At 64.7% G+C, this 22,410-nt stretch overlaps 1 protein-coding gene across 3 annotated transcripts; it reads right to left on the reverse strand.

The window, feature by feature from the left end:
- Window positions 1-555: 555 nt before the first annotated feature.
- Window positions 556-22,057, reverse strand: GPR35 (G protein-coupled receptor 35). 3 transcript variants are annotated; one of them, XM_070069938.2, is made up of 3 exons: window positions 21,943-22,057; window positions 5,651-5,828; window positions 556-1,721 (listed from the first exon to the last, which is right to left on the reverse strand). In XM_070069938.2, exon 3 carries the CDS (start codon window positions 1,709-1,711, stop codon window positions 788-790), a length of 924 nt encoding a protein of 307 aa, XP_069926039.2. In that variant the 5' UTR covers window positions 1,712-1,721; window positions 5,651-5,828; window positions 21,943-22,057; the 3' UTR covers window positions 556-787. The 3 variants fall into 3 exon arrangements, with proteins under 3 accessions (XP_069926039.2, XP_089184889.1, XP_089184890.1); XM_089328763.1 differs by lacking the exon at window positions 21,943-22,057 and adding an exon at window positions 21,645-21,921; XM_089328764.1 differs by lacking the exon at window positions 21,943-22,057 and adding an exon at window positions 6,186-6,306.
- Between the last annotated feature and the right edge of the window lie 353 nt (window positions 22,058-22,410).

The raw sequence follows: 22,410 nt of genomic DNA on the forward strand, positions 1-22,410 counted from the left end.
AGGCCGGCGGGGCCACGGCTGCCCAGCACCTGCCACGGCCGGCGGGGCCACGGCTGCCCAGCACCTGCCACAGTCGATGGGGCTGGTGCCCGAGCACATGCAGTGGGCGGCAGGAGCTGGGTGGGAGCCAGGCGCACTGCCGCTGCAGCCACAGGTGGTCTCCAGAAAACTCGGCTCATCCGGCTGAGTCTGAACGCCCAGCCCCAGGCAGGGAGGCCCTGGCTCTGCCAGACGTGGCTTCTGGCTTTTCTCGGAGGGCAGGGGAGGGAGACTGGGTGCCTCCCCAGCGAGACCTTAGCCACCCCACCTGGGCCTGGCTGCACGGCCCCAACCCTGCCTTGAGCAGAGAAAGCCAGGCTCTGGCCACCAGACACCCCCAGCAGCTCTGCAGAGGGTGGGGAGGGACAGAGGGCCCCAGGAGGCCCCCAGCAGAAGGCCCGGGGCAGGGGGAGCCATCTGGGGAGGCGTGGCCGTGGCCTCTGAGCCACATGCTACCCCCTCCTTTCCCCCCATTCAGGTGTGGGCCACACGGGGGCCCTGGCAGGACCAGCTCCAAAGACTGGGCTTTATTCCAGCCCCAAAGCGCGGTGCAAGGGCTGGGTGTGGCCTCGGGAAGCCCTCGGGTGCCCCTTCCTGGGGTGTGGGTGCAGCGCTCCAGGCCTGTGCCTGGCTTGTCCCCCCAGTCCCTGCTCCCTGGGCAGCACCCACAGCCCTCAGAGTCCAGGGCCCATCCTGGGCTCCTTGCCACTGGTCAGGGTCCCCCCAGCCAGAGACGGGGCCCACGGGACTAGGTGAGGGTCACACACAGGGACTCGTGGCTCTTGCAGGCCTTGGCGCTGTGGGGCCGGCCCAGGGCGGACGCCTCCTGGAACTCCCTGGCCGTGTAGTAGTAGCAGATCGCGTCCAGGCAGCAGTTGGCGTCTGAGAGCTTGCTGGTGACAAAGAGGGCGTGCCTGAACACAAGCTGCACGGCGCAGGGCTGCAGGCCCATGGCCAGATGTGCCGTCAGCACCACGTGCAGCGGCAGGAAGCAGACCACGAACACCGCCAGGTTGGCCCAGACCATGCGGGCGGCCCTGCGGGTGGCCGCGCCCTGCCCCGCACTGGCGGCCGGGCTCCGGGCCAGAGCGGCCCCCACCTGCAGGGAGCAGAAGGCCAGCACGGCCAGCGGCGGGTAGAAGCCCAGCAGCGAGAACACGGACATGTGCTGCATGTGTCCCGAGCGGCTCCGGAAGCAGAAGCCGCCCTCCTGCACCCCCAGCAGCCAGCGCAGCCCCAGGGAGCCGGCCACCAGCACCCAGAGGGTCCCACACACGGCCACCGCCTGCCGCGGGGAGCGCAGGCCGCGGGCACGCAGCGGGTGCCGCACGGCCACGTAGCGGTCCACGGCGATGGCCGTGACCAGGCCGATGCTCATGTACCTGTTCAGCAGGTACACGGCCTGCGAGAGCTGGCACAGCGGCGTGTCCGAGGTGTGGTTCAGGGAGTACAGCATGAAGGGCAGGGTGCAGAGCAGGCAGAGGTCGGCCCCGGCCAGGTTGGTCATGTACACGCGGGCCTCCGTCCAGCCCCGCATGCGGCAGCAGAACACCCAGAGCGCCAGCCCGTTGAGCACCAGGCCCAGTACCAGCAGCAAGGCCAGGTAGGCAGAGAAGGTGTGCTCCAGCCACGGGGGCCACGTCAGGTTCTCAGAGCCGCAGGTGTCGTTCATGGTGCCGGGGCTGCAGGGCGGGGGGGAGGGGACGGGAGGTCAGCAGAGGGCACGACGGGGAGGAGCCCGGGCCAGCCAAGGCCCTGCCCCGGCCCGGGCTCCCCCGCCACCGCCCCAATTCTCCTTCCCAAGGACTTCTGGGAAGCTGCAAAGAGCTCCCAGCCAGCCCTGGAGCCCGGCCCCTCCCCTGGTGTGGTGGGAAGCCGAGACCATCAGGGAGGCTCCTCGGCGCCCCTGCACCCCTCTCCCGGGGCCCTGGGTGGCAGGCAGTGCCTGGAGCACGTGACCCCGAGCCCCCGCCTCGCCCGGCACGCAGCCCTCCTCAAGCGCAGCTCAGAGGCCCAGCTGTGGGCCTGGGCCCCCGCTGCCAGCCCCGGACCTGGCTGCAGGAGGTGCCTGTGTCCAACCCACAGGTGCAGGCCAGAACGGGACCAGCAGCAGGGGCTGGGGCTCTGGACCACTGCCCAGAAAACTCGGGAACCTGTCTCCCTCCTCCCTCTCTCTGGGGGACTGGCGGCAGGGTCCCAGCAAGGCCCAAGAGCCTCCCTCGGTGAGCACTGGGCCCCCCGGGGTGCCCTGCAGGGTGGTATGGAAGAGGGCTCAGCGGCCCTGGGTGGTCATTCTGCTCTGAGCCAGGAAGGACAAGGGAGCACCCCGCCCCTGGTGAGTCGGTGAGGGCTGGGCAGGCGCGCCTGCAGTCCATCAGGGAGGGGGCGTGGACCCTGGCCTGAAGCAAAACATCCCCCCAGGCCAGCCCGCCCGCCCCGGAGCGCCGTCTGCTCCGTGCACGCTGGGGGAGCACACAGCTCCCCACACGCGGGGGCCTCAGCCTTCCTCCTGCTGCCCTGGCCCTGAGGGCAGCAGACCTGAGGGCGGCAACCGCAGGGCGTCCCTTCCTGCCTGCCCTGCGCTGCCACGGTGCTGTGTGGCCCAGCGGCCCAGGGCCTGGGGCACCTGCCCAGGGAGCTGGCAGCACTGGCCTCGGGCAGGAGGGGGCTGCCTGGGCGCAGGGGGTGGGCACACCCACGCCCACTACTCACCCTCGGGTGCTCGGGCAGGTGTGGTCAGCAGGGTCCCTGGACCAGCCCCCCACCATGTGCACCACTTCCAATGGCCCTACACAGCCTGGGACAGCTTCAGTGCAGCCCAGTGTCCAGAGGAGAAAGCTAACCTTACACCTGTGCCCCGCTGACGGCACACAGGCCCCCGGGGGTGGACAGGACACCGAGGCTTTGAGGCAGTGCAGGTCCAGGGCCCCCCACCCTTGGAAATCCTCCCAACAAAGCTCAGGAAGTCGGGGGCGGGGGCATTTGGCACATCGGCTAAGGCTGCCTGGGACTCCACATCCCGGCGGCGGGTGCCTGCTGCAATACCACCTCCACTCCCGACGGCAGCAGCTCAGGAGCTCCCTGCTGGACGGCTGGGGACCCTGCCACAGCTGGGTTCAGGCTGGGGAGGGCCAGGTCCCCTGGGAGAGGGGACAGTCTCTCTGTGGGGCATCTGCCCACACCCCGCCAGGCAACGTGGGGTGGGCCAGGAAGTGGCTGTTTAACTGTCCACCTGCCCGGGGACTGTGGGGTGCGCGACCTCACCCCCACCCTGAAACTCCGCGCCAGAGCTCCTGTGTCCCCGCCCCGCCTCCGCAGTCACTTCCTCCAGAAGCCAGAAGACGGCAGCCAGCAGGGCTGGGGACAGCGCTTCCCCCGGGCACACGCACGGCTCGTCAGACACGAGAGGACTGGCCGGCGTGTGGCCCGGCAATTGGCACCTGGGGTCAGGGCCTGGCCCCAGCGTCCTGCTGACATGCGCTCTGGGAGGCCGAGGGTGACGGCCCCAGGACTCGGGCCCCCGCACCCACGGAGAAGTGGATGGAGCGCCTGGCTCCAGGAAGGTTCCTCCCTCCCTCTCTCCCTCTGCCTCTCAAATAAATAAAACAACCAAATAATACTTCTGCCTACAAGCTCAGGACGTCAAGTTCTAGGGGCCAGTCCGATGGCACGGGATCCCGGGGACTGGCGCCGGGAGCTGTCTCGGGATGTGGGCCCAGCGCCAAGCTCAGGAGGCGGCAGCTCGTCCCGGAGAGCCTGCAGGGGCCCCTGCCCCTTCATGCCAGCGGGGTGGGGGGAGTGCCTACCCTCCAGGGGGAGGAGCCCCCCCACAAGGCTTTCTTCCTGCCTGGCTGCCACTCCGCAGAGCCTGCCCTGTGATGCTGCCCCAGCCCTGCAGGGGGAGCCCCACACCCACCCACCATGGCCCCCGCCCCACCCATCTGCCCCCTAAAACAGAGGGCAGAGACTGGGGCACAGCCCCCATGCGGTGCTGCACTTGCTCCCCACAGCACCACCCCCTCACAGCCACACCCCAACTGCCCGACACCAGCCCTGCCACCAGCTCCCCGAGCTGAGACCCTCACAGCACCCCCACTGAGACCCTGGCAGCCCACCCCCACTGACCCCCTCACAGCCCCCACTGAGCCCTTCATAGCCCCCCCACTGAGCCCTTCACAGCCCCACACTGAGCCCCTCACAGCCCCCACTGAGACCCTCACAGCCCCCCCACTGAGACCCTCACAGCCCCCACTGAGACCCTCACAGCCCCCCCACTGACCCCCTCACAGCCCCCACTGAGCCCTTCACAGCCCCCCCACTGAGCCCTTCACAGCCCCACACTGAGCCCCTCACAGCCCCCACTGAGACCCTCACAGCCCCCCCACTGAGACCCTCACAGCCCCCACTGAGACCCTCATAGCCTCCCCACTGAGACCCTCACAGCCCCCCCACTGAGACCCTCACAGCCCCCCCACTGAGACCCTCATAGCCCCCCCACTGAGACCCTCACAGTCCCCACTGAGACCCTCACAGCCCCCACTGAGACCCTCACAGCCCCCCCCGAGACCCTCACAGCTCCCCCTCTGAGCCCCTCACAGTCCCCCCACTGAGACCCTCACAGCCCCCCCACTGAGCCCCTCACAGTCCCCCCACTGAGACCCTCACAGACCCTCACTGAGACCCTCACAGTCCCCAGTGAGACCCTCACAGTCCCCACTGAGCCCTTCACAGCCCCCACTGAGACCCTCACAGCCCCCACTGAGACCCTGGCTGCCCCCCCACTGAGACCCTCACAGCCCCCACTGAGACCCTCACAGTCCCCACTGAGACCCTCACAGCCCCCCCCGAGACCCTCACAGCTCCCCCACTGAGCCCCTCACAGTCCCCCCACTGAGACCCTCACAGCCCCCCCACTGAGCCCCTCACAGTCCCCCCACTGAGACCCTCACAGACCCCCCCACTGAGACCCTCACAGCCCCCATTGAGCCCTTCACAGCCCCCACTGAGCCCCTCACAGTCCCCCCACTGAGACCCTCACAGCCCCCACTGAGACCCTCACAGTCCCCCCACTGAGACCCTCACAGCCCCCACTGAGACCTCACAGCCCCCCCACTGAGACCCTCACAGTCCCCCCCACTGAGCCCCTCACAGCCCCCACTGAGCCCCTCACAGCCCCTCACTGAGACCCTCACAGTCCCCAGTGAGACCCTCACAGTCCCCACTGAGCCCTTCACAGCCCCCCCACTGACCCCCTCACAGCCCCCCCCCACTGAGACCCTCACAGCCCCCACTGAGCCCTTCACAGCCCCCACTGAGACCCTCACAGCCCCCACTGAGACCCTCACAGCCCCCCCACTGAGACCCTCACAGCCCCCACTGAGACCCTCATAGCCCCCCCACTGAGACCCTCACAGCCCCCCACTGAGCCCCTCACAGCCCCCACTGAGACCCTCACAGCCCCCCCACTGAGACCCTCACAGCCCCCCCACTGAGCCCTTCACAGCCCCCCCACTGAGACCCTCACAGCCCCCCCACTGAGACCCTCACAGCCCCCACTGAGACCCTGGCTGCCCCCCCACCAAGCCCCCCCCACCCCGCTAGTGGCACTGACCTGTAGGCAGCTGTGTCCCCCAGCCAAGTCGCTTGGTCTCTGCAGTCGGGATGGGGCTGTCCTGGGTGGGGCCTGGGGCAGGGCGGCCCTGGCTGCCCCTCCTCAAGGCCTCCGGGGCTCTCTGGGGGGCGGCGGGGTGTCGGCCCCGGTGCTGCTCTGGGGAGCCGGCATCCACGCTCTGGAGCAGCCGGAGAGAAAGCAAAAGCAGAGGTGGCTCGGCCCCGCCTGCTGCTTCCTGATGCCCAGCCCAGTTCTGGCCCTGCCCAGCATCCCCAGAGGCAGCCTGGTCCTTCTAGAAACTGCGGCCACCCGGCCCCCGGCGGGCACGGCACGCACACTGCCCACACTCAGGCAGACGGCGCCATGCCGCCTCCACACCCCCACCCTCCTGCACCCCGGGGCCGGTGGGTGCAGACCCACGCCTGGCCCAGCTGAGCCTGGCTGCCCCACTCCACTCCCGCTGGGAGAGCCCCCTGCCCCAAGACCCCTCCCTCTCTTCCAAGACACGAGGGGGCTCTGGAGAACCTGGTCCCACCTTGACTCCACCTTACAGAGTGGGAAACTGAGGCCCAGGGCCACGGTGATGCTGATCTGAGACAGCACCGGGCCCCGACCCTCAGCCCAGGGCTCCCCACCCACAGGCCCCCGGGCCTGGCCTTGACGCTCAGCTACCCCCACCCAGCCCCACCTGCTGGCTGTGCCTCCAGACCCAGGTCCTGCCCTTGGGGCCCACATGGGGAACCCCTGCACCGGATGCTGAGGGGGGAGGTGGTTCCTCTTTCCCGCCAGGGCCGTGGGCTTGGGTTCCCCCTCTCCACTCTCTGGGTGCTGCAGCCTCACAGCCAGGGGTGCACGCCCAGCCGGCCCACACCCAGGTCTGCCGAGAGTGGGGTCCTGCAGCCCCCTCCCCCGGGGGCCGCCCCCACCCTCCCACTCCCTGTACCCCTCCACACCCGGGCAGAGTCCACCCTGGACCTGGGCTCTGTCGCCTCTCTCTGGCTGCGTCTCCCTCTTCAGACTGCGACAGCTGCCCCCTGCCCCGGACGCAGTCGGGGGCTGCCACTCCCAGGCTTCAGGCCCACAGCTCTGCACGGCCGCCTGCCCGGGCCCCCCACCCCGCCCCAGCCTCTGTCTGTCCGTGGCCCAGCACCTCGCCCTGCTGGTTCTTTGTGTGTCAGGCTCTGGCCTGTGGGGCTGGCCACCGCCTGTGCCCGCTTGGGGGACTCCCGCCTGTGCCCGGCTTCTTGGCACCCAGCTGGGCTCAGGGACTGTCAGGCTCGGGGGGGAGAGGCAGCTGCTGTCCCTGCCGCCCAGGTGGCCCAAGAGAGGTGGGGGGCTGCCCAGGCCTTTCTCTCAAGGTTCTCTCAGGGACCCAGGGAGACCTGGCCCAGCTGGGCAGGGAAGGTTCCAGGTCAGGCCTGGCAGGGTTGTCACTGCTAGCACCGGGGTCACCACCCAGGACCCTTGTCCTAGCTGCTGTGGGACCAGCCCCTTGCTGTGGCCCGTCCAGCCCTCTCCGCCTCACGCCTGCCAGGCCCCCATCCTCAACTGCCCTGAGCAGGCAGACCTCGTGTGGCTGCCCTGCGGGGTGCCCATCCCATGGCCTCCTGATGACACCTGTGGGGGTGGCCCCCGCCCCGGTGTGGGGGTTTAGAACTCGGGGCTGCAGGGAGAGAATGCAGGACCCGGAGGACGCCAGGCCGAGGACATGGGTGCTCCACCTCCCGAGAGTGTGGACGCCTGTGGCCCCGCCAGATCCCCAGGCCTGTGCTGAGCACCCGTGTCCACAGTGCTGGGGCTTTTTATAAAAGATGCATTTGTTTGAAAAGCAGAGCGGGGGCCGGTGCTGTGGCGTAGTGGGTAAAGCCACCACCTGCAGTGCAGGAATCCCATATGGGAGCCGGTTCAAGACCCAGCTACTCCACTTCCGATCCAGCTCTCTGCTGTGGCCTGGGAAAGCAGCAGAAAATGCCCAAGTCCTTGGGCCCCTGCACCCACGTGGGAGACCCAGAAGAAGCCCCTGGCTCCTGGCTTCAGATAGGTGCAGCTCCGGCCATTGCAGCCAACTGGGGAGTGAACCAGTGGATGGAAGACCTCTCTCTCTCTCTCTCTCTCTCTCTCTCTCTCTCCTTCTCTCTCTGTGTAACTCTTTCAAACCAATAAATAAATATTAAAAAAAAAAAAAAAGCAGAGTGACAGAGAGGGGGAGAGAGAGAAAGAACTAGATCTTACACCTGCTGGTTCACTCCCTAAATGCCTGCAGCAGCCAGGGCTGGGCCAAGCTGGAGCCAGGAGCCAGGAGCTCCCTCCGGGTCTCCCACATGAGTGGCAGGGACCCAAGTACTTGGGCCGTCACCGCTGCCTGCCCGGGCGCATGAGCAGGGAGCTGGGTCGGAAAGAGAGCGGCCAGGACTCAAACCAGCACGGTGACGCAGGACGCTGCAGGAGGCCAGCGCCCGGCTGACACTGCACGGGGCCAGCGCCTGGGTGACACTGCACGGGGCCAGCGCCCAGGTGACACTGCATGCGGCCAGTGCCCGGCTGACACTGCACGAGGCCAGTGCCCGGCTGACACTGCATGCGGCCAGTGCCCGGCTGACACTGCACGGGGCCAGTGCCCGGCTGACACTGCACGAGGCCAGTGCCCGGCTGACACTGCATGCGGCCAGCGCCCAGGTGAGACTGCGTGTGGCCAGCGCCCAGCTGACACTGCACGGGGCCAGAGCCCGGGTGACACTGCACGGGGCCAGCGCCCGGCTGACACTGCATGGGGCCAGTGCCCGGGTGACACTGCACGGGGCCAGCGCCCGGGTGACACTGCATGCGGCCAGCGCCCGGCTGACACTGCATGGGGCCAGTGCCCGGGTGACACTGCACGGGGCCAGCGCCTGGCTGACACTGATCTTCCTGGTGGTCCTGGCCATGACCCTGCTGTGCCCACGGTGCCAACGCTTTGCCCGTCCCGGTCATTCCAGCCGTCTTGGTGCACCTGTCCACCCTGCTTGGCACCCCAGGAGTGGGGTCCTCTGCTCACAGGCCCTGGGCCAGTAGGAGGGGCAGGGAGGCCTGGGCCAGCTCCGGGGTCTCCGGGTCACCCAGCCACGTCCTCAGCATCTGCACTTTCTGTTCCTCTCGCGGCAGAGTGAGGTCTGGAAGTGAGCAGGCTGCCGGGAAAGAGCCGTCCGCAGCCAGTCTGGCCCCCAGCCGCCGGCCTGTCGCTGTGGTCACTATGCTGTGAGGAGGGCGTGAGGGCGGCCCACGCTGTACCCCGGGCCCTCCTGGTGCCAGCTGACCGCAGCTCCCATGGTGCCGCCCCTGCTCTCCCTGAGCCAGGGCGGCCGGCACCCCTGCCCATACCTGGCTCATCTGTCACCCCACTTCCCAGGTCCCGTGGGAGCCCCTTCTTGGCCTCTGGTGTCCCCCATCATCCAGGCCCACCCACAACGGTGGAGGCGCCAACCTGGCTGCCTGGAAGACACCAGGGCCGCGACCTCTCTCCCATCTCCCTCTGCGGTGTGGCCCTCCCCTCAAGGGGCAGTCGGAAGCCCCAGGTGGTGGCCATGGCGACACTGAGACGCCGCTGACCTTGCCTCTGTGGGGCCTGGTATGGGAGAGCAGAGACACAGGCCCAGGCCAGGCTCAGCCGGACGCTCGGGGCCTTGCCTGGACCCCTAGCGTGAGGAGCACCCCCTCACCCCGGGAAAGGCTTCTGGAAGTGGCGGAAGCTCCGGTGCCCCGGCTGGGATCTGGGGCTGGGGAGTTGGTACGGGGTCCTGGCTGTGATGAGCAGGGCTGGACTCCCCCTCTGGGGTAGCGGGGTCTCTGGCCAGGACCCCCCACCTTTGTGGGTATTTGGGATTTTCCACAGCAGACAGACCTGCGTGTGCAGCTGCAGAGGACAGAGTTCGCTGGCAACCATGGGCAGGGGACGGGAGGGGGAGGTGGCGAGCTGGCAGGGGACATGGGGGTGGGGGGCTGGGGTCCCCTCGTCTTGAGGCTGAAGGCCCAGCCCACCCTGTTGCCTTCCAGGCACTTCCCAGGTGACCTGGGGGTTGTCTGTGCCACAGCCCCACCCTTGTCCCGAAAGCCCTTGGGGCTGGGCCACAGGAAGGGGTCCCGGGGCAGGGGCAGGGGTGAGGGCAGCAGACAGCACCTCTGCCCCCTGCCCCCTGCCAGAAGTCCCTCTGTGGCTCTCTTATCCCCTGCTGCCGACTCGGGCCGCACACACACTGGGCCACAGGCATGGGCTGCCCAGGTCCAGAATCCGGGGCAGGAGGGCAGGAGCCCACTCTGCGGCTGCCAGAGCCCTGGAACCCCTCCCACCGTCTGTTTCAGTGCACGGGGCCTGATGGACGTGTGCTGGTGGGGCAGCAGGCTGCCCGGTGCCTCGCCGGCTCCCTAGGCTGAGTGCAGGCGGGGCCCCGGCAGGCGGCTCTGGCTCCCCCCCCCCCCCCCGTAAGACCTCCCAAAGCAAGTTCAGCATTTCCCCAGAGCCCCGCAGGAGACCCTTGGCCCTGGCTGAAGCCGACAGAGGGGCTCCTGGGTCCCTTGCTGAGGGAGGCAGGAGGGAGAAGTCAGGACAGGATGGCTGAGGGTGTCTGGTCCCTAGGGGGTACTGAGGGGGCCCTGTCCTGTGCCCGCCCCCAGCAGTGAAGGCGGGCCCTGCCCCGGGACGCTGGGGGCAGCTTCTGCGGCCCCTCTAGGCGGTGCTCAGTGTAGATGGGGCTGGCCACTGCCCAGTCCCTCCCCTGGTGTGGGGCCCAGCAGGGCGCCCACGGGAAGACACTGCTCCCGCTAAGGGCGCGGGCCCACCCAGACCCCGAGCCTCAGCCTGGACAGCGCCCGCTCCCCTACTGGGGCTCCCCTGGGGCTGCCTCATGCCTGCCCCCACACTGCCAGAGCCCCTGGGGGCCCTCCCCGCAGGCCTCTGCCACCTCTCAGCCTCTTGTCCCTTTTGCTGACACCTGAATATGTCGTGAGCCCCCAGGCCCCCCCCCCCACCACCCAGGGCTGTGTCTGCCTGGCAGGGCAACCTCTGGCCTCAGCACAGCCCTGCTCCCAGCAGAGACCGCCCCTGCCCCCTCCTGTCCAGGGACCCCTCTTCCAGGCACCTACCCCAGCCCAGACTGTAGGTGCCTGGCAGGGGGAGCTCAGTGGGGGCCTGTAACCCCGGCTCCGCACAGCTGGATTCAGGCTGGGGAGGGCGGGGCTCCCTAGGAGAGGGGACAGTCTCTGTGGGGTGTCTGCCCACACCCCACCACACAGCATGGCTCCAGCCTGGTCGGTGGGCTTGAGGCCGCCTGTCTGGGGTGGGCCAGGAAGTGGCTGCTTAACCAGCACCAGCCAGGGACCGTGGGGCGCACAACCTCACCCCCACCCTGAAACTCCGCGCCCAGAAGCCAGAAGACGGCAGCCAGCAGGGCTGGGGACAGCGCTTCCCCCGGGCACACGCACGGCTCGTCAGACACGCGAGGACTCGTGCGGCTCGGCGGTTAAGGCACCACATGGGTTCAGGTCCCGGCGCCACTCTCGGTTCCTGCTTCCTGCCAACGAGCACCCCGGAGGCAGCGGGTGTGGGCTCCGGCGCTGGGGCCCCTGCCCCCACCCACAGGAGACCTGGAGGGAGCTCCGGGCTCCAGGCTTCCGCCTGGCGCAGCCCAAGCTATCAAGGGCATTTGGGAAGGGAACCAGCAGAAGAGGAGCTCTCGCTTTCTCTCTGCCTTTGACACCAGGAAGAAAGCGCGGGAGAAGTCGGTGACGTCATCTAAAGAGGGCAGAGTTCGGGTCCACAGGACTTGATCCTCTCCTAGCAGACTGGCGGCGGCCAGGAGCCTGAGCCCAGGCCGTCAGGGAGGCGTCCTCAGACGCTGCCGGGGGGAACCCCGTGGGCTCGGGGACCGGCAGCACCCAGCCAAGCGGCAGGCGCTCACCCTCACCCAGGGCTGCCCCTGCAGGACCACGCCCCTTGGAGCCCTCGCAGCCCCGGGGTGAGGAAGTGAGTCCCACTCGCAGAGCCGCTGCCATGCGGGTGGGAAGCTAAGCAGGGTCAGGCCTGGGCAGTCCTTGAATGGGAGGCAGCGGGGAGAGAGACCCCTGAGCGCTGTGTCCGACAGCCGAGTCCCCACTGCTTCCCACCCGGACAGGCGGACGTGGGGGAGGGGAGGGATGGTCAGCGGCTGTGGGGTGTGTGTCTTGTCTTAGGTTTGGCTTTAGAATCATGTAACTATCTGTATAATTATCAAATTAAATTTAATTTAATCTCCAGGGGCGGGCTTCAGATGGAAAGCAGAACAAAACCCGTCCGTGTGCTGGCTCGGCTGGTGACAGGGCCCTGCTGGGCTCTGCCAGGCAGCCCGAAACCTCACGGTCTGGACTGCCGTCTGCGTAGACTGACCACAAAGAGAATGACGAAAACTTTAACTATTTTAAACCGTTCTCCAAATAATTTTCAATATTATTTTATCTGCAAACCCATATAAGCCAAAGATGTCAAAATACACTTAGGGGCTGGCGTCCTGGCACAGGGGGGCTTGGCCACTGCTCGTGACACTGGCACCCCAGTGTGTCCTGGCTGCTCTGCTTCCGATCCAGCTCTCTGCTCGTGTGCCTGGGACAGCAGCGGAAGATGGCCCAGGTGCTTGGGCCCCTGTACCCACGTGGGAGACCCGACCTGGATGGAGCTCCTGGCTCCTGGCTTCAGCCTGGCCCAGATCCGGCTGCGTGAGCATTTAGGGAGTGAACCAGTGGGTGAGAAAGCTCTCTCTCTCTCTCTCGCTCTCTCTCTCTCTCTCTCCCTGTTTCTCTGTCACTCTGCCTTTTAAATTTTTTTTTTTTTTAACAGTTAGAGTGGACAGTGAGAGAGAGAGACAGAGAGAAAGGTCTTCCTTTTGCCGTTGGTTCACCCTCCAATGGCCGCCGCGGCCAGCGCGCTGCGGCCGGCGCACCGCGCTGATCCGATGGCAGGAGCCAGGAGCCAGGTGCTTTTCCTGGTCTCCCATGGGGTGCAGGGCCCAAGCACCTGGGCCATCCTCCACTGCACTCCCGGGCCATAGCAGAGAGCTGGCCTGGAAGAGGGGCAACCGGGACAGAATCCGGCGCCCCATGCCTTTTAAATTTAAAAAAATCTAGGCTGTTTCCAGCGAGACTGTTGATAGGGGCGTTGCTGCTGGTGTTTTGAGATTTTCCCAAGTGCACAGGAATGGTGGCACTGTGGTTGCTGAGAGCTTTGCTTTGAGAGGCGGATCCCAGACATATCATCAGTGACCCTGAAGTTGAAGGGAAGTATCAGTGAGTATTTACAGTGTATCTTTATCTGTAAAAAAGATACTTCTCAACTCTGTGCACTGACAAGAACCAACAGCAGTGACTGCCCTAGGCTGGGCTCCGCACCCTAAACCCTAATACCACCTGCAGAAGAGGGGCTGCTCAGGGTCACAGGGGTGGGGAAGCAGGGGCGGGCCTGGCAGGGCGTGGAGCAGCCGTCAAGGCCATCAGGGCGGTGCCGGGGACCCAGGCTCGGGCCCAAGCGTCAGCAGAAGCACTGTAAGGAGTGGGGCCCACAGGAGCACTGTAAGGAGTGGGGCCCACAGGAGCACTGTAAGGAGTGGGGACCCACAGAAGCCCTGTAAGGAGAGGGGCCCACAGGAGCACTGTAAGGAGTGGGGCCCACAGGAGCACTGTAAGGAGTGGGGACCCACAGAAGCCCTGTAAGGAGTGGGGCCCACAGGAGCACTGTAAGGAGTGGGGACCCACAGGAGTACTGTAAGGAGTGGGACCCACAGGAGCACTGTAAGGAGTGGGGCCCACAGGAGCACTGTAAGGAGTGGGACCCACAGGAGTACTGTAAGGAGTGGGGCCCACAGGAGCACTGTAAGGAGTGGGGCCCACAGGAGCACTGTAAGGAGTGGGACCCACAGGAGCACTGTAAGGAGTGGGGCCCACAGGAGCACTGTAAGGAGTGGGACCCACAGGAGCACTGTAAGGAGTGGGGCCCACAGGAGCACTGTAAGGAGTGGGGCCCACAGGAGCACTGTAAGGAGTGGGACCCACAGGAGCACTGTAAGGAGTGGGGCCCACAGGAGAGGGGCCCACAGGAGCACTGTAAGGAGTGGGACCCACAGGAGCACTGTAAGGAGAGGGGCCCACAGGAGCACTGTAAGGAGTGGGGCCCACAGGAGCACTGTAAGGAGTGGGGCCCACAGGAGTACTGTAAGGAGTGGGGCCCACAGGAGCACTGTAAGGAGTGGGGACCCACGGAGAAGTGCTGAGCCCCATGCCTCTGTCACGGCGTTAAGACCCACACGCCAGCCACTCTTCAAGGCCCTAGGAAGGCAGATCCCGACTGTTAACCCCAGCAAGCAAGGGAAAGCATCCAGCAGGAACCCAGCCTCCGGGTCTGGCCCCAGCCAGCCGGCGCCTCGCTCCCCAGCATGTGCCCCCCTCCCCAGCCTGCACCCCCTCCCCAGCCTGCACCCCCTCCCCAGCCTGCGCCCCCCTCCCTAGCCTGTACCCCCACTCTTCAGCCTGTACCCCACTCCCCAGGCTGCACCCCCTCACCAGCCTGCACCCCCCTCCCCAGCCTGTACCCCACTCCCCAGCCTGTACCCCCACTCCTCAGTGTACCCCCACTCCTCAGTGTACCCCCACTCCTCAGCCTATACCCCCTCCCCAGCTTGTACCCCCTCTCCTCAGTGTAGCCCCACTCCTCAGTGTACCCCTTCCCCCTAGCCTGTACCCCACTCCTCAGTGTGCCCCTCTCCTCAGTGCACCCCCTCCCCAGCCTGTACCCCCACTCCTCAGTGTGCCCCTTCCCCCCAGCCTGTACCCCCTCTCCTCAGTGTACCCCACTCCTCAGCGTGCCCCCTCTTCTCAGTGTACCCCCTCCCCCCAGCCTGTGCCCCTCTCGAGGGCTGAGGGCGTGGCCGGTGCAGCACTGCTGTCCCTGCTTCTGCCCACAAACCGCAGAGTTGTCTCCCGCACCTGTGGTCCGGGACCCGTGCCCAGCTCAGCGAGCCTCAGCCGGGGCCTCCCAGACGGCACCCAGGGGTCACTTGGGCTCGGCCTGGCGCGCCATGGCTGATGTGGTCGTTTGTACAATGAATCAGCAGAAGGAAGCGCTCGCTCTCTCTCGCTCTCTCGCCCCCCCCCCCCTTGCAGATAAACAGAGAAATCAGAAGCAACCACAAATCTCCACCGAGCAAGCCCTCCCGCCAGCGGTCTCCCGCTGGGCTGCATGCAGTTCCAGGATGAGAGGAAGGAGCCTCAACCACTCAGAACAGCGGAGAGGCCGCACAGCGCGCTCTCAGGCACGCGCAGTGGAGGCCCATTCACGCCTGCACACAGGAGAGCCCTCAGTAAAAATCAGCAAACTGAACCCAGCACGGCGACCGCGGCCACGGTCCCTGAACAGAGGAGGAAACCCTAGCCCCACCCCCAGCAGGGGTCTCCGGCTTTGCGGGGAGATGGTGCCCCTGCCCCCGGGCCCAGGTCCCCCACCCTCTGCCAGTTTTCAGAATGACAGCAGGGACCTCAGCAGTGGGGACAATCAGGCAACAGGAAAAACACGGGAAAGGAAGGGAAGTGGGGGGGGGGGGTAATATGACATCGTGGAGGAAATACGGCCGCAACCAGACAGCAGAGACCCCTCCTCCCACACAGACCTGCCCGCTGGCGTCTGGTCTACAGGGAAGACGTCCCAAGTCCTCCTCTAACTCCAGTCACAGATCTGTCCTACCGACTCTGCCCCTGCCATCTCTTCTCCAAACACACCAGACCACTGACCACTGGAGTGTGGGCCTAGTCACGTGGGCTGCAATTTAAACCCACCAGTGCTGTGACAGCTAAGGGGTGACGCTGATGGCCTAGAAACACCGCAAGAGGCTTGGGATGTGGCTCAGCTCTCGGGGGTGACTCAGAGAGGGTCCCAGGCATCTCACTGTTGGCTGGGTGCAGCCTGGGACACTTGTTTGGTGAGAGAGGAGTATCAAATTCAACTTGACATCTGGGGGACAGTGATGACAGTAAAATCTCATGCATTAAATTGCCAGAGCTATGGCTTTTGTGATCATTTGGTAAAATGTAACTAAACATTGAGTTCAAAAAATTTTTTCTTTTAAAACCAAAAAGACCACTGTTTTAAAAGAAAAGCTCTTGCTGCGAAATCTGCCAGGCTTGTTTTGTTACTGGGTTAGCAGATCCAGCAAGGCAACAATAGGTAATTAGAACTTTATTTTGCCTCTAAGGTGGATCTTACAAAGTTAAACATTTTGGTTTAATTAAAAAAGGCCTATAAAGTAAAAGGCCAACTTCTGACGTAAAGCAGCTGTCACAGCTGCTGCCCATCTAAGATGAGGGCCGAGATGCCACTGCCACTGCTTGGCTGCTGCTCTTCAGGGGAACCTGGGCGGGGGCAGCGGAGGGAGTGGCCATGGGCCACTGGGCCCAGCCAATAGGATGGACAGCCTGGGGGCCGTGTGCTCTGTGCCAGGCATCGTGGAGGGAGGCCGGGCACCTGTGACACGTGCTGCCCTCCCGCTCACCAGGGAGCCCGAGCCGCCTGCTGGCCCAGCGGACGGGAAAGGCCCGGGTCCTGATGTCGTGGCTCTGCTGGGCAGCCAGAGCCCAGCACAGCGGCTCTGCAGGTCACTGCCGGTGTGCCCGGTGATAGCCAGATAGGCAGAGCTCCCAGATGGTTACAAATTACATTAACTCAACCCCTTGGATATGCCTGTGCGCTGACAGGCAGGGGGACAGAGCAAAATTCTTGTGACCAGGACTCATCCCCGGGTCTAGAGATCGAGGGCCCACTAGGCCTTCCACAGTCTCTCCACCGATTCTCCAGGGGGAGCCAGGAGAGCCCTCACTGCTGCCGCCTCCCCACCTCCTTCCTCCGAGGCCAGGGCCCCTCCTCCACCAGAGCCCAGCGCCTGCTTCACGCACTGCCACCTAAGGAACCTGAACAGGCAGCGATGCGTCTCCGTTCAGCCCAGAGCGGAGACTGCACAGGCCCCGCCTCTGTTCCCGACAGGGCAGCTGCTGGAAGCTTCAGCTACAGCAGCTGTGGACACGGCGGCGTTTCCGGCGTGCAGGCTCTTCAGGGGCCCCCGCGAGAGATCAGAGCCCCCCCCACCAGGCTGACCAGCACAGCGCTCTGCAAGAGAGACACGTCCGAGAGGGTCTGGGGCACAGCTGGCTTCTGTCGCATTTGGATCCCCAACTTCTCACTGATGGCCCCCCAGGAAGTCACAAAAGGGGGGAGAGCGACTTTAACGGGAACGACTCCCACTAGGGCACCTGCTTTAGGACCTGCAAATTCAATTTGTCCTGAAAATGGCTTTTGGAGTCCAATCCCAAAATACAGGCCCCCAGAGGTGACCTGTGGCCTGCGTGCTGGCCGCCTGGCCATCCTGCACTAGCTGCGACTGCTCTCCTGGTGAAAGAGGACAATGACTACGGGACAAACCCTGAATCTCAAGGCCCCACAGGCGGTCACAGCCCTGATGGATTCTAAGCGCCTTCCAGGGCATGCAGTGGGGACAGAACAGAATCGAGGCCCTTCCAGGGGGCCGTCAGCACAGTGGGCAGAGCCCTGGGAATTGAGCAAGGGACGCAAGGTAAACATTTACAGAGACGCAGGTCCGCTGGCGCCACCCACGGAGGGAGCTCCGTGCAGAGGAGGAGAGCTGCTCGCTGCAGGGGGGAGGGGCAAGGCCGTTAAAACTCAGCCGGGGCCGGCGCTGCAGCTCACTAGGCTAACCCTCCGCCTTGCGGCGCCGGCACACCGGGTTCTAGTCCCGGTCGGGGTGCCGGATTCTGCCCCAGTTGCTCCTCTTCTAGTCCAGCTCTCTGCTGTGGCCTGGGAAGGCAGTGGAGGATGGCCCAGGTGCTTGGGCCCTGCACCGCATGGGAGACCAGGAGAGGCACCTGGCTCCTGGCTTCAGATTGGTGCAGCGCGCCGGCCGTAACGCGCCGGTCGTAGCGGCCACTTTGGGGTGAACCAACAGAAAAAGGAAGAACTTCCTGTCTCTTTCTCTCTCACTGTCTAACTCTGCCCGTCAAAAATAAATAAATAAATAAATAAATAAATTCATTCCCAGCATTAATAACCTGTGTGGGTCCCTGCCTAGTATTCAGAGAATTCTGAATAGCAGCATAGATGAACGAGGCAGCCTGGGACATGCTAAGCTTTTAGTCAGTGAGGGAAATGCATAGGAGAGTGAGGGCTGTGGTGGAATGAGAAGGCCATGCCAAGGTGGCCACTGGCAAGCCAGGGTCAGTTACTCAGCAATGGCTTCGAAACCCACCTGGCAATGGAGCCTGCCTGGCAATGGGCTATGGTTTCAGAAACTGCCTGGCAACAGGGTGTGATTGGTTAGGGCATAGACCACCCCATGACTGGACTGCTTGCCTTGGCTATATAAGCAGCTGTACCAACTGAAATAAATGAGTCTGTGGGCTGCTCGCCTCTGGCCTGCTTTCACCCAACTCCCGGGGTCTGTGTGGTGACTCCGCGCCTCTTGTCCCTCCTCCTCCCAGAAATGAATCCACTGCAACAGAGGGCTTTTTTCTGAAAGAGAGGGGTAAATCTGGGTTCACACTGAGCACCAGGAGCCAGCCACGTGGAGGAGCATCCAGGCCAGGAAGCATGGGGCGGGCGGCCTGAAGGCCACACACCCTGGAGGCGCAGGGCCACACAGACCCTGCACTGGCAAAAGGCCAGAGAGAAGCGTGGGCATACCTGTCCCAGGCTTTTAATCCACTTCCAAAGGGGAGTGGCTAATTAACTTGATTGGCCAGTGGGTGCTCAGGTGTGGCCAGGTAGGGGCATGAGGTCACACAGGGGTGTGGCGAAGGTGTGGTCTTCCAGCTCACAAGCCTAATCAACTTTAACCTGTTTGCCTGCCTACAACACGTAGAGTTAGAATCTGATCCTCTGTTGAAGTTTTGTCAGGAGACCCAATTGTCCTGCTTCTTCTCTGAGACGCTCACCCCAAGCAGGAATCAAACTCTCACCCTGAGATTCTGCTCCGTAGGCCCCACCCCTTACAGAGATGCCCAGAGATGAGAGAGAAATAGAGGATTTAAAAATCCGTGCCCAGGGGCTGGCGCTGTGGCGCAGTGGGTTAATGCCCCAGCCTGCAGTACCAGCATCCCACATGGGCGCTGGTTCAAGCCCTGGCTGTTCCACTTCCGATCCAGCTCTCTGCTGTGGCCTGGGAAAGCAGGAAGATGGCCCAAGTCCTTGGGCCCCTGCACCCACGTGGGAGACCTGGAAGAAGCTCCTGGCTCCTGGCTTTGGATTGGCGCAGCTCCAGCTGTTGAGGCCATCTGGGGAGTGAACCAGTGGATGGAAGACATCTGTCTCTCTCTGCCTCTCCTCTGTGTAACTCTGACTTTCGAATAAATAAATCAATAATAAATAAATCATAAACACAAAGTCCACGCCCAGCTACAGCTCTGGCCGTAACAGAGCCCGGCTGCGTCAGTGGGTGTTAGAGAGACTTCCTGTGCCATTGAGCAACCCAGAGCAGCACCACAGGCCAGGAGATCTCGTGTGGGTAAGAGACTGACACATGACACCCTTAGGTCTACATGGAAGGGACCATGCCCTGTGCTTCTAACCACGCCTACAGCCTCGAAGGCCGCAGGAATAGACGCCTGGGTCCATCACTCTGAGTAAAGGCGACAGCCCCACCTGAGAGTTCCATCAAGTGGCCAGTGACTGGGGGTCCTGAAAGCCCCTCAGTCACCTCTGAGCCCCTGCCCTGCTCTGACCACCCCGGAAGCTGGTCAGTCTACACACGGCTGAGGCTTGAGGAATCTACGGCCCTGCTCCAGTCACATAGCTGGGAGCCGACTGGGCAACGCATGGCGGAAGCCTGGAAGACTCAATAGACACCCAGAACCTAGGGTCCCCGCTCACCCTGTCCTGGTCCCCGCTCACCCTGTCCTGGGTCCCGCTCACCCTGTCCTGGGTCCCTGCTCACTCTGCCCTGGGTCCCGCTCACCCTGTCCTGGGTCCCTGCTCACCCTGTCCTGGGTCCCGCTCACCCTGTCCTGGGTCCCTGCTCACTCTGCCCTGGGTCCCGCTCACCCTGTCCTGGGTCCCTGCTCACCCTGTCCTGGGTCCCTGCTCACCCTGTCCTGGGTCCCGCTCACCCTGTCCTGGGTCCCTGCTCACCCTGTCCTGGGTCCCACTCACCCTGTCCTGGGTCCCCGCTCACCCTGTCCTGGGTCCCACTCACCCTGTCCTGGGTCCCCGCTCACCCTGTCCTGGGTCCCCGCTCACCCTGTCCTGGGTCCCGCTCACCCTGTCCTGGGTCTCTGCTCACCTTGTCCTGGTCCCTGCTCATCCTGTCCTGGGTCCCCGCTCACCCTGTCCTGGGTCTCTGCTCACCCTGTCCTGGGTCCCTGCTCACCCTGTCCTGGGTCCCGCTCACCCTGTCCTGGGTCCCTGCTCTCCCTGTCCTGGGTCCCACTCACCCTGTCCTGGGTCCCCGCTCACCCTGTCCTGGGTCCCCGCTCACCCTGTCCTGGGTCCCGCTCACCCTGTCCTGGGTCTCTGCTCACCCTGTCCTGGTCCCTGCTCATCCTGTCCTGGGTCCCCGCTCACCCTGCCCTGGGTCTCTGCTCACCCTGTCCTGGGTCCCGCTCACCCTGTCCTGGGTCCCGCTCACCCTGTCCTGGTCCCTGCTCACCCTGCCCTGGGTCCCGCTCACCCTGTCCTGGGTCTCTGCTCACCCTGTCCTGGGTCCCGCTCACCCCGTCCTGGGTCCCGCTCACCCTGTCCTGGGTCCCCGCTCACCCTGTCCTGGGTCCCGCTCACCCTGTCCTGGTCCCTGCTCACCCTGTCCTGGGTCTCTGCTCACCCTGTTCCACTGAGACTCATGAAGATATTGACCTGTGGCTGGCTGTGGGTTTAACCGAGGCAGCCCCAGAAGACTGGGGTTGGTCACAAGAGTTGCTCTGGCCATCTTTAGGGCCCCAGCTCCTGCCCTGTCCGAAAGTCTGCTCCTCCTCATCCTAGAGCTTGTTTGTCCCCCGCATCACTGATGTGCTGGCCCGACTGGGCTGTCTGAGGCCATAAAGTAAGTGCTGGTCTGCAGCTACCGGCCAGGGAACTTAAAAGATCCAACAGGGTGGTGCCCCTGAGAAGGTGAGGAGGGCACCACCGGGGGACGGAGAGGAAATACGGCCGCAACCAGACAGCAGCGACCCCTCCTCCCACACAGACCTGCCCGCTGGCGTCTGGTCTACAGGGAAGACGTCCCAAGTCCTCCTCTAACTCCAGTCACAGATCTGTCCTACCGACTCTGCCCCTGCCATCTCTTCTCCAAACACACCAGACCACTGACCACTGGAGTGTGGGCCTAGTCACGTGGGCTGCAATTTAAACCCACCAGTGCTGTGACAGCTAAGGGGTGACGCTGATGGCCTAGAAACACCGCAAGAGGCTTGGGATGTGGCTCAGCTCTCGGGAGTGACTCCAGCTGAGCCCGCTGGGTGGTGGACGGCTCGGGTCCTGCACCGTCCCTGGTGCCTGTCTGAACAAAGGGAGTCTTCCCACCTCGGATTTCTGCAACGTCATCGCACCTGGAGAACACCTTAAGGCATTCACCAGGAAAAACAAAAGCCAACACAGCCATGAACCGTAAGTGAATTACCAAGGCGACGGGATATGCAGTTAATGTGTCAATCATGCATTCTGTATCCTAGCAACAGAGCCTGAAGATACAACTCCACTAGCAATTTAACAAAACCCAAGCACCAAATCATGTATGTCTCCTCCTGCTGGGGCTGTTGCCGAGTGCCCCCACCCCCACCCCGGCCTCTGCCCCAGCCCCAGCCCCGGTCCCCAGGCAGGGAGACACTGCAAACACACGGTGGTCAGAGAGCCTTCTTGCCCAGGAGACAAGACCCAGGACCGTCAAATGGCACAAAGGCCCCTGCCTTCCACCCCCCGCGCCGCCCACGGCCTCACTGGGAGACTGATTACCTGGGTGTGGGCGGCCCTGGGGACAGGGCGGCCTTGAGTCTCGGCCCCACACATACGTGGTTGTAGTCGGCAGTGAGACAGGGTCCCAGCGTCACGGGGCCCCGGCCTGGGTGGAACAGACAGAGCCTCAGTCTGCCAGTCCTGTCAGCGCCTGCCAGTCCCAGCCCAGGCTGGGGCGGTGCTGGGGTGGGGGAGGAGTGGCTGGGGTGGGGGTCCCAGCTTGGCCGGCGGGCGGCTGCTGCCTCGGTCTGAGCTCCCAGCTGCCCCTCACACCTGCTGCCAAGCCCTGCGTACTCACCGGAAGCGCTGCTGACCCTGAGGCTGAGCCAGGCGGGGGAGAGGCAAGGCCAGGAAGTAGCCCTGGGGTTGGCGCGGGGCAAAGTCTGCAGGAGGCCAGGGAAGGCACGGCCCCACCTGCACGGCCAGGTCCTCCAGGGCCATGCGCAGCTCTCCCCCACCCCTCCCCCAGGTGTCAAGCGAGGAGGTGGCCCCACCCCACGGCTGCCATGGCGGGCCATGGTGTGGTCAGGGACCCAGCCCGGACATCACGGCCTGCGCGTGTTCTGGAGTTCTGGGTGCCCTGCCCAGGGCTGGGGGTTGGGGCCATGGTCAGCAGCTTCTATTCATGTCTGGAAGGGCGGGCGCAGGCTTGGGGGCGCTGTGTGCCCGAGACCCAGTTAAAGCCAAGGCGGCGGTGTGAGGAGGCGGCTTTGGGAGGCGCAGCCCTCACTCATGGGATTGTGCCCGCTTAAAGCGACCCCGGAGG

Source organism: Oryctolagus cuniculus, chromosome 3 (genome assembly GCF_051225735.1).
Source record: "Oryctolagus cuniculus isolate XC-2025 breed Fujian yellow rabbit chromosome 3, ASM5122573v1, whole genome shotgun sequence".
NCBI lineage: Eukaryota > Metazoa > Chordata > Mammalia > Lagomorpha > Leporidae > Oryctolagus > Oryctolagus cuniculus.

Excerpts from the sequence above, each read along its gene's own strand:
- GPR35 (XM_070069938.2), bottom strand. The coding sequence starts at position 1,711 with ATGAACGACACCTGCGGCTCTGAGAACCTGACGTGGCCCCCGTGGCTG.